Source organism: Rhinatrema bivittatum, chromosome 2 (genome assembly GCF_901001135.1).
Source record: "Rhinatrema bivittatum chromosome 2, aRhiBiv1.1, whole genome shotgun sequence".
In the NCBI taxonomy this organism is placed as follows: Eukaryota; Metazoa; Chordata; class Amphibia; order Gymnophiona; family Rhinatrematidae; genus Rhinatrema; species Rhinatrema bivittatum.
The window spans coordinates 330866542-330879489 of NC_042616.1; the positions used below are offsets into that span (position 1 = coordinate 330866542).

At 38.9% G+C, this 12948-nt stretch overlaps 1 protein-coding gene across 3 annotated transcripts in view; it reads right to left on the bottom strand.

Moving 5' to 3' along the window:
* Positions 1 to 12948, bottom strand: part of LOC115084652 — a 109979-nt gene that overhangs the window by 48698 nt on the left and 48333 nt on the right. For 2 of the 3 annotated variants that reach the window (XM_029589787.1, XM_029589788.1), the window contains one exon: positions 1036 to 1155. The exons of the other annotated variant lie outside the window; for it this stretch is intronic. In XM_029589787.1, the coding sequence (XP_029445647.1) occupies positions 1036 to 1155 (120 nt within the window). The remainder of the gene's footprint in view (positions 1 to 1035; positions 1156 to 12948) is intronic. 3 annotated transcript variants of the gene reach the window in all.

A 12948-nucleotide genomic window follows, 5' to 3' on the forward strand; every position in this document is an offset into this window, starting at 1 on the left:
TTGCCTGTAACTTTGTAAATGGAAGAAGCAGATTCATCTTTAAGCCAATGTACTGTTTGCCAGATTGTCACAGTTTAATTTTAGCAAATTTTGCTTTAACAAATCACTCTCCATCCTTTAGATGGTGTTCAGAGTCCAACTGCATAAACCCCAAGGGCCTAGAAGCGAATCTTCTCCCTACTCACAGAAGAGCTGTACCCACAGACCCCATTCCCCTTTACAGTCAGGAGGGGGTCCTATATACATTTTGCTGCTCTTGGTACACTTGCACCCCACCTCTGTAAACTGTAAAACATCCCAAACTACAACCCTAAGTCATCCCTATAGTTTTGCTTTTATGTTCTTGCATCTGCTCTGCAGAGGACCTCAGGTGCAAGTCCTACATGTATGCAGATTTCATATTCATGCTTACCTCCTTCCTACGGGCCACCACACTCAAGCAAGAGCACTATTTTCATTTAACTGGCACTCCAGCCTCCAACTCCCACTATCTTCTCAAATAGCCACCACTCTTTTCTATGCACACTTAAAGACCAGGTCTTGACTGCCCTGAACCCAAACTCTGCCTGCCCATGTAAGAGTCCTCCAATGATAATCTTTAAAATTGCACCCCCCCCCCCCTCCCTTAAGTTTTCAAACCCTCTGCTATGGCTTCACTGTCATGCTCAAGACTTTGTTTTTTGCTTGCGTCTTGACTAAATTGTTTAGTCTTAGTTATCAATTCTAAATTGTGATACTTTTAGATCATTAGAGTTTTGTAATTTACTGTTTTGGTTGTTGAGTTGTGCTGTGTTTTATGTTGCTATTTATTATGAATGTGATTTTTTATGTACACCACTGATTTTAGAAAGGCAGCATAAAACTAAACTACATTGCAAACGCCAATGAGTACGGGGACTGCCCATTCCAGAGCTGTGTAGATTTGGAATGTTCTATGCAAATCATAAGAAACAATATTCTTTTAAAAAAAAAAAAAAGAAGAACAGAAGGTAAGAGTGTGAAGGAAATACTCAAAATAGCCAATGAAGAATATACCCTGTTCCTTTGTTTTGGTTGGAGGTTGCAGGCCATACAGTTCAGAAAGCTTTGGTTTTGCACCTTTTCCAACCCAGTATTCTTCAACTGTCTTTTCCATGCTTCCCTTTTGTGGTTTTCCTAATTAAAGCACAGAAACATTTAAGAGTTTAAACACATGGCTATGCTTCTGGAAACACAAGGCTACAGGTTTGAAATCTGGAAGGAAGCACAAGAATTTAGCTTGTTCCCCATTACTTTCAAAGCCCTTCTCTCAAGTGCACCTTGGTGGCTCACATGCTCAATGGCCTGGCTAGTGAAATCTCATTTTACCTCAATAGGCTCTCATTCAAACAGTACACTTGTTGAAAAAGAGGAGAACAATTACAGACCAATGTGCATACCAGTGGTACAGCTCATAGCCTAGGGATGTGAACAAGAAAAATTTAAATCCATATTTTAAGATACATGCCAAGTAATGAAAGGAGGGACGTTCTTGCTCATGGGTTTCTTGGGAGTTCCATCAAGAATAGCCCAGCCCAAGGATTGTCCCTGTCCCGCAGATAGAGAGAACGAGATTTTAGGCAGAGGGCTGCTCAGCATAAACAGCGCCATCCTGATGCACTTCCACAGTTGAAAGTTCTTCCTGAGGTGAAAAACTTGACTAGACATCCTGAGACCTATCCCAGTTTAAAACCTATTGTCTATGCCTAGAATCTCCCTTATCTATTACTTTAAAAATAAAAAGAACATAAGAACATATTTGCTATACTGGATCATACCAAAGGTCCATCAAGCCCAGCATTGTGTCTCCAACAGTGGCCAAGCCAGGATCCCATGGGGTAGATAGATTCCAAGCTGTTTATCCCAAGAAAAAGCAGTGGATTTTGCCAACTCTACCTTAATAATGGTTAATGGACTTTTCCTCCAAAAACTTCTTCAAACCTTTTTTTAAATGCAGCTACACTAATATATTTCACCACATCCTCTGGCAATAAATTCCAGAGCTTAATTATGCATTGAGTAAAAAAATATTTTCCCTTACTTTTAAATGTATTACCTTGTAACCTCATTGCGTGTCCCCTAGTCTTTGTAAGGGAGGTAAAAAAAATAAAGGGAGGCTGTTTGGATTATTCTTGGTGGAACTCATAGAAACCACATTAGCAGGTAGGAAACATACCCCTTCTCCTACAATCCACCAAGAGAATAATCTAGGCCATCAAAACCGCCATAATTAGCAAACACATCAGGGAGACATTTGTTAAATTACTGCAGAAAGTTGTCCTAAAGACTACATCAGAAGAAGCCAGAACAATGTCTAACTAGTGTTTGCATGGAAGCATGTTTTCAGAAGAGAAGCAGATTCCCTTGCTGCACAGGACATAGCTATTCCTCTTGTGGCATGTACCCTAACCAATTCTGAAGAACAGATTTAATTGCATCTCTAAGCCATCTGGAAAGGAGTGACAGCTTGATACCTTTTGTGACTCCAATATAATCCAGATAATCTGACAGTCCAAAAGCAGGGGTTCCCAACCCAGTCAGGTTTTCAGGATATCCACAATTAATATGCTTGAGTGAGATTTGCAAGCACTGCCACCATTGCATGCAAACCTCTCAGGCATATCCATTGTGGATATTCTGAAAACCTCATTGCACGGTGGGTCTTGAGGACTGGGATGAGAACCACTAGTCTAAAGGATCCTTTCTAGCAAAATCTCTGAAGTTCTCTCAACATTCAATGAGTGCAATTTAATCTTATCTGAAGGAGGATTTGCGCAAAAAAACAAAAAAAACTTTCCCCATTAACATGAAAGGCAGATGCTCTTTCAAAATAAAGAAATTTCCCAACAATTGCTATGACCTTGGCCCCTTTTAATGCCATCTCATAAAATGTTTGAAAGCAACAGAACTAGGGGGAAAATGTATGCAAACTGGAACAGCCATGGAATGGATAAAGCATCTGTTCCTACATCCCTAGGATATGAAATGCTTGATAGTCACTCTTGTTGAGGAGAGTTGCCATCTGGTCTACTTACAGACCCCCACATCAAACTGACTATTTGAGCAGGTAGATTCTTCACCCAGGAAGTTTCAAGGATTTAGCAGACTTGATTCAGAAAAGCTAAGATAAGAACTTCTGAAGCAGAGGACTTTTGGGACAAGTGAAGATCATTTTCCAAAATTAATCAGTTTGGTCCCAATACCTCTGCTTCTTTATACAGAACACTGTCACCTTATTGTATAACTAAATTCCAACTGGTTTGTGAATTACATGCGATGGAGAAGGTACAGAGAAGGGCAACCAAAATGATAAAGGGGATGGAACAGCTCCCCTATGAGGAAAGGCTGAAGAGGTTAGGGCTGTTCAGCTTGGAGAAGAGACGGCTGAGGGGGGATATGATAGAGGTCTTTAAGATCATGAGAGGTCTTGAACGAGTAGATGTGACTCGGTTATTTACACTTTCGAATAATAGAAGGACTAGGGGGCATTCCATGAAGTTAGCAAGTAACACATTTAAGACTAATCGGTGAAAATTATTTTTCACTCAACGCACAATAAAGCTCTGGAATTTGTTGCCAGAGAAGGTAGTTAGTGCAGTTAGTGTAGCTGGGTTCAAAAAAGGTTTGGAGAAGTTCTTGGAGGAGAAGTCCATTAATGGCTATTAATCAATTATAATTAGGGAATAGCCACTGCTATTAATTGCATCAGTAGCATGGGTTCTTCTTAGTGTTTGGGTACTTGCCAGGTTCTTGTGGCCTGGTTTTTGGCCTCTGTTGGAAACAGAATGCTGGGCTTGATGGACCCTTGGTCTGACCCAGCATGGCAATTTCTTATGTTCTTATGTACGTGGCCTGTACAGTTCTCATACTGAGTGGATATATAGAAAGTTTGGATTCTTATTGTCCAGGAATACTGACCGAGTTGTCCAGTCTTGGGGGTGGGCCCCTAGCCTTTCAGGCTGTCATCTGTAGTTTTGTCAATCCTTTCAATCTAATTTGAGGAGATATTCTTTTAGACACCAAAGTGATTCCCCAGCTTGTATAGAAAAATGAGCTCTATGTCATATCTTTTCCAGTCCTGTCCCAAGTATCAAAGGCTATTCAATAAACTTATTCTATATCTTGTCCAGCTGAAGAAGTCTATTGCCACTGCCATTAGCCTTTTCATACGAAAACTATCTTCTGCCAATGGATATATACTTAATTCAAAAGGCAATAGAAAGTGTTGGTCAATTATAAAAAAAATGTGCTTCTTAGAGTAACAGCAGATTATTTTCTCCAGTTTATAATCCAGCCGTGATTGCATAGACTATTTAGAAAGGTCCTCCATTTATGCCTCTGACCTTTACTTGGTTAGTGCTTTTAATCACTTGATTAAGAATGGCATAACTATTCTATTTCCTAATTTTGCTAATACAACCTCTACCACTTGAGAATGACCTGGGAGTAGAAGTTAATCCAAAAAGGGAAGCACCATGTATCAATAATGCTATGTTTAAACTATTCCAGAGATATCTCAGGTGAGCTTCTTGAATTGGGTTATGAAGATGAGCAGCTTAAAACTACTGTAGTTACAAAAACATTTTGCATCAAAGCAAAGAGATCTCACCAACTTCATTTTGAAGTGATAAAATATAGTAAACTTAAAACAGCTATGGCCACCGATAGGAAGAGCCTGTGTTCTGCTTTTTAACTAACTGGCCAATTCTTCCACTGCTGTTTGAAATAGGTAAAAGCTGGTTTGCTTTCTAGCTTCTCCTGCTGTCCCAAGGGATGCAAGTTCTCTCTCCCCCCCCCCCCCAACCCCCCAATGTCATCCCAGTGGTGACTTAAAACCATGCCTAGGGACGTCGATAGGAGGCTGCTCCTTTGTAAGAGACTATTGGGGTGACTGAGGGTGGGTTTGGTTACTGTTTAGCTTTCTAAAGAAGTAGCTGAAAACGTAAGTGAGAAAAAGGTTAGCATTCATAAACTACAAAATGTCACAGAAAGGAAGACTGGAGACAATATCTGAACAAATTAAGAGAAGCTGGGAAAGTAGTCAGCTATGCGAAAATTAAAATAGCAAACATGGCGAAACGGGGTGGGGGCAAGACTTCTTTGTAAAGATATGTTAGTGATAGAAGGAAGTGCAAAAGTGACATTGAGAGACTCAAAGGTGAAGGGGAGGAATATGTAGAGGCTGAGGAAAAAGCAAAATTGCTTAACAAGTATTTGTTCGGTGTTTACTGAAGCGCCTGGAGCAGAACCACATAAAAACAAATAAGATTGAGTGAGATAAAACAAATCAATTTTCACAACAGTGTTCCATGAGGAGCTAACTAAAAGTAGATAAGGCAACGGGGCAGGATGGAATACATCCGAGGGTACTAAGGTAACAAAGATGTCCTAGCAGCTCTGCTGGCTGTCCTTTTCAATGCTTTAGAGTCTGGAGTAGTTCCAGGGGACTGGAAAAGTGCAGATATGGTTCCTTTTCATAAAAATGGAAGTGAGTAGGCTGGGAACTACAAGCCAGTTAGTCTGTCCTCTGTGGTAAGAAAACTAATGGATTAGCTGCTATAACAGAGGATAGTGCAATTTTCATAATACAAAAGACTGCAAGTTATGAGGCAGCATAGTTGTACCAAAGGCAAATCTTGTCAGGCGAATCTGATCAATTTCTTTGATTAGGTGACCAGAAGGTTGGATCAAGGAAGAGTGCTAGACATAGTGTACTTTGAGTTTAGTAAGCCTTTGACACATTGCCACACAGAAAACTTATAAATTGTGTGCCCTTTGTTTGGATCCTAGAATGACTGACTAGGTTAGAAACAGACTAAGTGGTTAGCGACAAAGGTACTGTAAATAGAGTTTTCTTTGAGGAGGGTATTGTTACTAGCGGTGTTATCAGAAAATGTTATTTTGTTTATTGATAATTACCTATATTCAGTGTAGTCAGTAATCAATAGGCCATAAGGGAAACCATAGTATTAGTCATGGCCTCTGCTGGAAAGATTCCAGTCCCCTCTTCTCCCCCTTTACAGACCTTGAGAAGAGCTGTTTACAGCTAAATCCCTATCTGTAGTGGGAAAGGAATGTTTAAAGTTTTGAATTTTATGGCCTTGAGCAGCTTCAACCATTTGATTCACAAGAAGAGCTTTGAAAAAAAAGCTAAATCTTATCTGTCTAGTTGAAAGGGGCCCCCTTTCACTTTAAATAAAATGCATATGAAGCTTCCTAGTATATAGGGGAGTGCGTGGACTCTTGTCTCTGAATTATTAGAAGAAAGAAAAAGACTGAAAGAGTATTTTTCACCTGGCACACCTTGGCATTAAATAAGACTGGAAAATGGGCAACGCTTTAATTGGTAGGAAGAACTCCTATATTTTTATTTTCCATATCCTGATATTAATTATATTGTTTGAACCTTTATCAAGGTTTTGCAAACTAATGATTTCAAAGGCTAAAGATAGACGTATTGACAGAACTAATACAGTTAATTTAGATCAGAGGATTTTTAGGGTATAAAATGGGAAGCAGACAAAGAAAAGCTGGGACTTTGGGTTTTTCCTTACATGTGGAGAGAGAGAGAGACAGAGCGGGCAGCTTCAGATATCTGGTAAAGAAATTATCTTTTATTCAAGCACATTAGAACCCATTAATTGCTATTGTTTCTAGATTGGCATATGTATTAGAAATGCATGAATTACGGTAATTAAAAGATAATGTCCTTGGTGGATATTTATCTAATTTTAATTTTTTTCTGTCACCCTATTAATGGTTTTCACATTGATTGTAGGGTATAGTCTGTTAAAATTAAGGTTTTAACATAGAAATGTTTCTTAGAATCATTTAGAGACTAATATTGATATCTTTATCTGAAATAAAGAACATTTTTTACTACAAATTGTTTGGTTTTATTCTAAGTGCATGCTGTGCTGCATGAATTGATCAATAACGTTCTGGAGTAAAACCGAAGACATCTCTTTAAATAAACTGTCTATAAGGCAAGAAGGGTAGAAGGGAGGATTTAAGTATAGGGTTTTCATCCAAGCAGGATTCCCTGGTAATAACTAATTCTGTTAGTGATAAACCCCTATACTTTCAAACCTTTTCACAGTGTGCCTCAGGGATCAATCCTCTGATATTCTTTTCAACATTTTTGTGAGCAGCATAACGGAAGGGCTTTCTGTAAAGGTTTGTCTTTTTGCTACAAAATATAGAGTAATGCATTTAGGATGCAAAAACCTAAGGGAAATGTACAGTATTGGAGGTGAAATTCTTCTAGGCACAAAGATAGATCAGGATCTGGGGGTAATTGTATCTGTTGATCTTAATATGCCCAAACAGGTGGCTAAAGCAACAGTAAAAGCCAGAAAGATACTTGGCCACATAGGAAGAGGAATAGTCAGCAGAAAAAGGGAGGTGATATTGCCCTTGTATTGGTCCCTGGTGAGACCTCACTTGGAATGCTGTGAATAATTCTGGAGACCGCACCTTCAAAAGGATATCAACAGGATGGATTTGGTCCAGAGGGTGGCTATTAAAATGGTCAGTTGTCTTCATTCAAAGCATATCCTTATATTACCCTTTCCACCTGTAGGTTAGGAGGAAAAAAAGTTTATCCTAGTATTGGCCAATGTGAAGTCAGTAATGGAGAAAGTTACGTTATTGTATATTTTATTAGATACTATTGATTTTCTGTGTGTAATAGAAACTAAGTAAAGAAGAATGAGGGAATTTTCTCAATTCTGGCTCAAAGACAAAGGGGTAGAACCAGTGAGGTGGAGGGGAGGGAGGTGTAATTTATAAAGATGGTTTTAAATTTAATTTTGGAACAACCAATTGGTAGTAAGTGCATAATGCTGTTTCCAGGAACTAGGAGGCATGTTTGGATTCTAGTGGTGTATTAAGCTCCAGGAGAGCACTTAGTTTCTATTCTGGCCTTGAATGAAGTCATTACAAATGTCACTGATACGTTTGATAGTCTATTGATATTAGATAACTAATGTCCATGTTGACTATATATATATTCTGGGGTTTGACTAGGTGGTGAAAGCCTGCCCACCAAAAGGTGAACATTCCCTAGATCTGATTTTTATTCCAACTGTTGGGATGCAACATCTGAAATGAAAAACGTTAAGTTATATCCCTGTTTGCTGGTTGGACCATTATTTAGTTAGAATTATGGTGGACAAAGTAGATACAAGTAACCTGGGGTCTCAAGGGGAGAATAGACTTACACAGGAAGTGTCCCTTGCAGGAAAGTTTTTTGGCGATCATAAGAATTGCTCTTGAAATGGAAAGTCTTATGGCTAACATATTGATGCAATTGCAGCAAGGGGAACTAAAATCCACCATGATTCTACTTTATAATAGATTAACTGTTCTATATGTTCCATGTAAACCTCCATCTCGGCAATAGTTATCTCTGTTATCTGTGAACCGGAGTGATATGTATATTATACAGGAACTTCCGGTATATAAAAACCAAAAATAAATAAATAAATAAATGATTAATGTGGCTATCAAACCGTGTTCCAATTATTTGAAACACCCTTCATGGTTTACTTCAGTACTTCAGCAATTAAAGGTAAATAGAAATAGACTTGGAAGTGGCAGAAAACTCAATCTAGAAGCGGATCAGTTGGTATAGCAAGCTGGCACTAACTTTCAAAAAGGAGATGGAGCAGCTTTTAAACTAGAACAAGGGGGAAAGCAGACAGTCACTCAGCAGTGCATGGTTCGGAGAAATGTATCCTTGAAGGATACTAATGAAACTGGAGAGTTAGGGGATCCCAACAGAGAGGTTCCATTAAAAGCATGCATAGTCCATATGCCAATATGTAAAAAATCACCAAAACTAATGATTTCCGAATTCTCCCAAACAACTGAAAAGCAGGTTGTTAAAGCAAACAAAACACACACTTTGAAATGTCTGTATGCCAATGCCAGAAGTTTAAGAAGTAAGATAGGAGAGTTAAGAGTATATAGCAGCAAATGATGAGATTGTGATGCCAATTATGTCAGAGACTTGGTGGAAGGAGGATAACCAATGGGACAGTGCTATATCAGGGTACAAATTATATCACAAAGATAGGGAGGATCAACTTGGCGGGGTGTGGCACTTTATGTCCAGGAGGGTATAGAGTCCAAAGGGATAAAGATCATACAAGAGACTAAATGCTCAGTAGAATCTATATGGGTAGAAATCCCATGTGTGTTAGGTAAGAGTATAGTGATAGGAGTATACTATTGTCCACCTGGACAAAATGGTCAGATAGATGATGAAATGCTAAGAGAAATCAGGGAAGCAAACCAATTTGGCAGTGCAATAATAATGGGAGATTTCAATTACCCCAACATTGACTGGGTAAATGTAACATCAGGACTTGCTAGAGACAAAGTTCCTGGATGTAATAAATGATTGCTTCATGGAGCAATTGGTTCAGGAACCAACAAGAGGGAGCTATTTTAGATTTAATTCTTAGTGGAACACAGGATTTGGTGAAAGGTAACGATGGTAGGGCCACTTGGCAACAGTGATCATAGCATGATCAAATTTAAACTAATAACTGGAAGGGGGACAATAAGTAAATCTGCAGCTCTAACACTAAATTTTAAAAAGGGAAACTGAAAATGAGGAAAATAGTTAGAAAAAACTGAAAGGTGCAACTGCAAAGGTTAAAAGTGTTCAACAGGCTTGGACATTGTTTAAAAATACAATCCTAGAGGCCCAGTCCATATGTATTCCACACATTAAGAAAGGTGGAAGGAAGGCAAAACGATTACAGTCATGGTTAAAAAGTGAGGTGAAAAAGGCTATTTTAGCCAAAAAAGCATCCTTCAAAAATTGGAAGAAGGATCCATCTGAAGAAAATAGGATAAAATATAAGCATTGTCAAGCTAAGTGTAAAACATTGATAAGACAGGCGAAGAAAGAATTTAAAATGAAGTTGGCCATAGAGGCAAAAACTTTTTAAAATATATCCAAAGCAAGAAACCTGTGAGGGAGTCTGTTGGACCATTAGATGACTGAGGGGTTAAAGGGGCTCTTAGGGAAGATATGGCCATTGCAGAAAGACTAATGAATTCTTTGCTTCCGTGTTTACTAATGAGGATGTTGGGGAGATACCAGTTCCAGAGATGGTTTTCAGGGGTGATAGTCAGACGAACTGAACAAAATCACTGTGAACCTGGACGATGTAGTAGGCCAGATTGACAAACTAAAGAGTAGCAAATCACCTGGACTGGATGGTATGCATCCTAGGGTACTGAAGGAACTCAAAAATGAAATTTCTGATCTATTAGTTAAAAATTTGTAACCTTTCATTAAAATCATCCATTGTACCTGGAGAGTGGCCAATGTAATCCCAATATTTAAAAAAGGCTCCAGGGGCGAGCTGGGTAACTATAGACCAGTGAGCCTGACTTCAGTGCCGGGAAAAATAATGGAAACTATTGTGAAGATCAAAATCGTAGAGCATATAGAAAGACATGATTTAATAGAACAGAGTCATCATGGATTTACCCAAGGGAAGTCTTGCCTAACAAATCTGTTTCAGTTTTTTGAAGGGGTTAATAAACATGTGGATAAAGGTGAACCGGTAGATATAGTGTATTTGGTTTTTCAGAAGGCGTTTGACAAAGTCCCTCATGAGAGACTTCTATGAAAACTAAAAAGTCATGGGATAGGAGGCGATGTCCTTTCGTGGATTACAAACTGGTTAAAAGACAGGAAACAGAGTAGGATTAAATGGTCAATTTTCTCAGTGGAAAAGGGTAAACCGTGGAGTGCCTCAGGGATCTGTACTTGGACCGGTGCTTTTCAACATATATATATAAATGATCTGGAAAGGAATAAGACGAGTGAGGTTATAAAATTTGCGGATGATACAAAATTATTCAGAGTAGTTAATCACAAGCAGACTGTGATACATTACAGGAGGACCTTGCAAGACTGGAAGATTGGACATCCAAATGGCAGATGAAATTTAATGTGGACAAGTGCAAGGTGTTGCATATAGGGAAAAATAACCCTTGCTGTAGTTTCATGATGTTAGGTTCCATATTAGGAGCTACCACCCAGGAAAAAGATCTAGGCATCATAGTGGATAATACTTTAAAATTGTTAGCTCAGTGTGCTACAGTAGTCAAAAAAGCAAACAATGTTAGGAATTATTAGGAAGGGAATGGTTAATAAAAAACGGAAAAGGTCATAATGCCTTTATCGCTACATGATGAGACCGCACCTTAAATAGTGTGTACAAATCTGGTCGCTGCATCAAAAAAAGATATAGTTGCGATGGAGAAGGTACAAAGAAGGGCAACCAAAATGATAAAGGGGATGGAACAGCTCCCCTATGAGAAAAGGCTAAAGAGGTTAGGGCTGTTCAGCTTGGAGAAGATTCGGCTGAGGGGGGATATGATAGAGGTCTTTAAGATCATGAGAAGTCTTGAACGAGTAGATGTGACTTATTTACACTTTCGAATAATAGAAGGATTAGGGGGCATTCCATGATGTTAGCAAGTAGCACACTTAAGACTAATCGGAGAAAATTCTTTTTCACTCAACGCACAATAAAGCTCTGGAATTTGTTGCCAGAGGATGTGGTTAGTGCAGTTAGTGTAGCTGGGTTCAAAAAAGGTTTGGATAAGTTCTGGGAGGAGAAGTCAGTTTAACTGCTATTAATCAAGTTTACTTAGGGAATAGCCACTGCTATTAATTGCATAAGTAGCATGGGATTTTCTTAGTATTTGGATAATTGCCAGGTTCTTGTGGCCTGGTTTGGCCTCTGTTGGAAACAGGATGCTGGGCTTGATGGACCCTTGGTCTGACCCAGCATGTCAATTTCTTATGTTTCTTAGGTATACAATAGTGAGGTCACAAGGGCAAAGTAATTTTTTTTCCCAAATCATTGCTCTTGCAAAAAAAAAAAAATTGAGGGATTTAAAATTATCATAATTTTTTGATATCTCCCCCTCTGGAGGACCTGAAGATTTGTGCTTAGCAGATGTATTTATTTTTAGGTAAAGTAACTTCAATTAGGGCTAAGAGTGAGTAATGCCCACCCCCTGTTAAGTTTGTGCTGTCTCAGAAGATGAATAAATTCTAGAGTGTAGAGATAGATACTACTACAATTTTGATGGATGTAAATATCAAGTTTTAGACCCTTGTCTCTCATGGTTGATAAAAGGTCCAAATGACGTGCTTGGAGAATGGCTTAAGCAAATAGTTAATTCTTCATTGAAATAGGGTTATATGTCTTTAGCACTGAAAGAGGCAGTAATTGACTCAAATTGGAAAAATGCACAACTCTGGATATTCCTCATTTAAATAATTTTCCACCTTTTTAATCTAATATACCCTTTCTAGAAAAGGTAATTGAGAAGGTGATGCATTGCAAGTATCAGTTTGTTGATACAGTGGGGTACCTAGATCAGTGTTGGGCTGGTTTTTTTCCCCACACACAACACACTTAAGTGGGGCCTTCAATACTGTTCTGTTCTTGGAGGACTGACTGAAAACAAATTGGAAGGTTTGGTGAACAATTGGTGCGTATCTTGACTGATAGTAGTGAGTTGTTTTAGAGCACACTTTTGTGCTGGGGCCACATTACAAGTTATCGACAGCAACAAGGGCCGAACAGGTGGGGTGAAGCAGGGGGACCCCCTTGGAGCTCCTCAACATGACAATCATACTCCCAGCACCTGCTGCAAGCATTTCAGTATCCAGCAGGCTTATGCACAGTTTTTAGCACCTGAGGAGCCACCTTCAATCATGGATCTCAGCCTCTTAAAATTAGAGTGACCTTCAAACCGTGAGATACAAGGTGTTTTCCTGGCTAGCAGACTACCCCTCACCTAAGTCCAAATACGGAACAGACAGACTCATCTAATAAAATGGCCATAAAATATAAATAGAAAGGGACAAAAAACTGAATTGGAAAT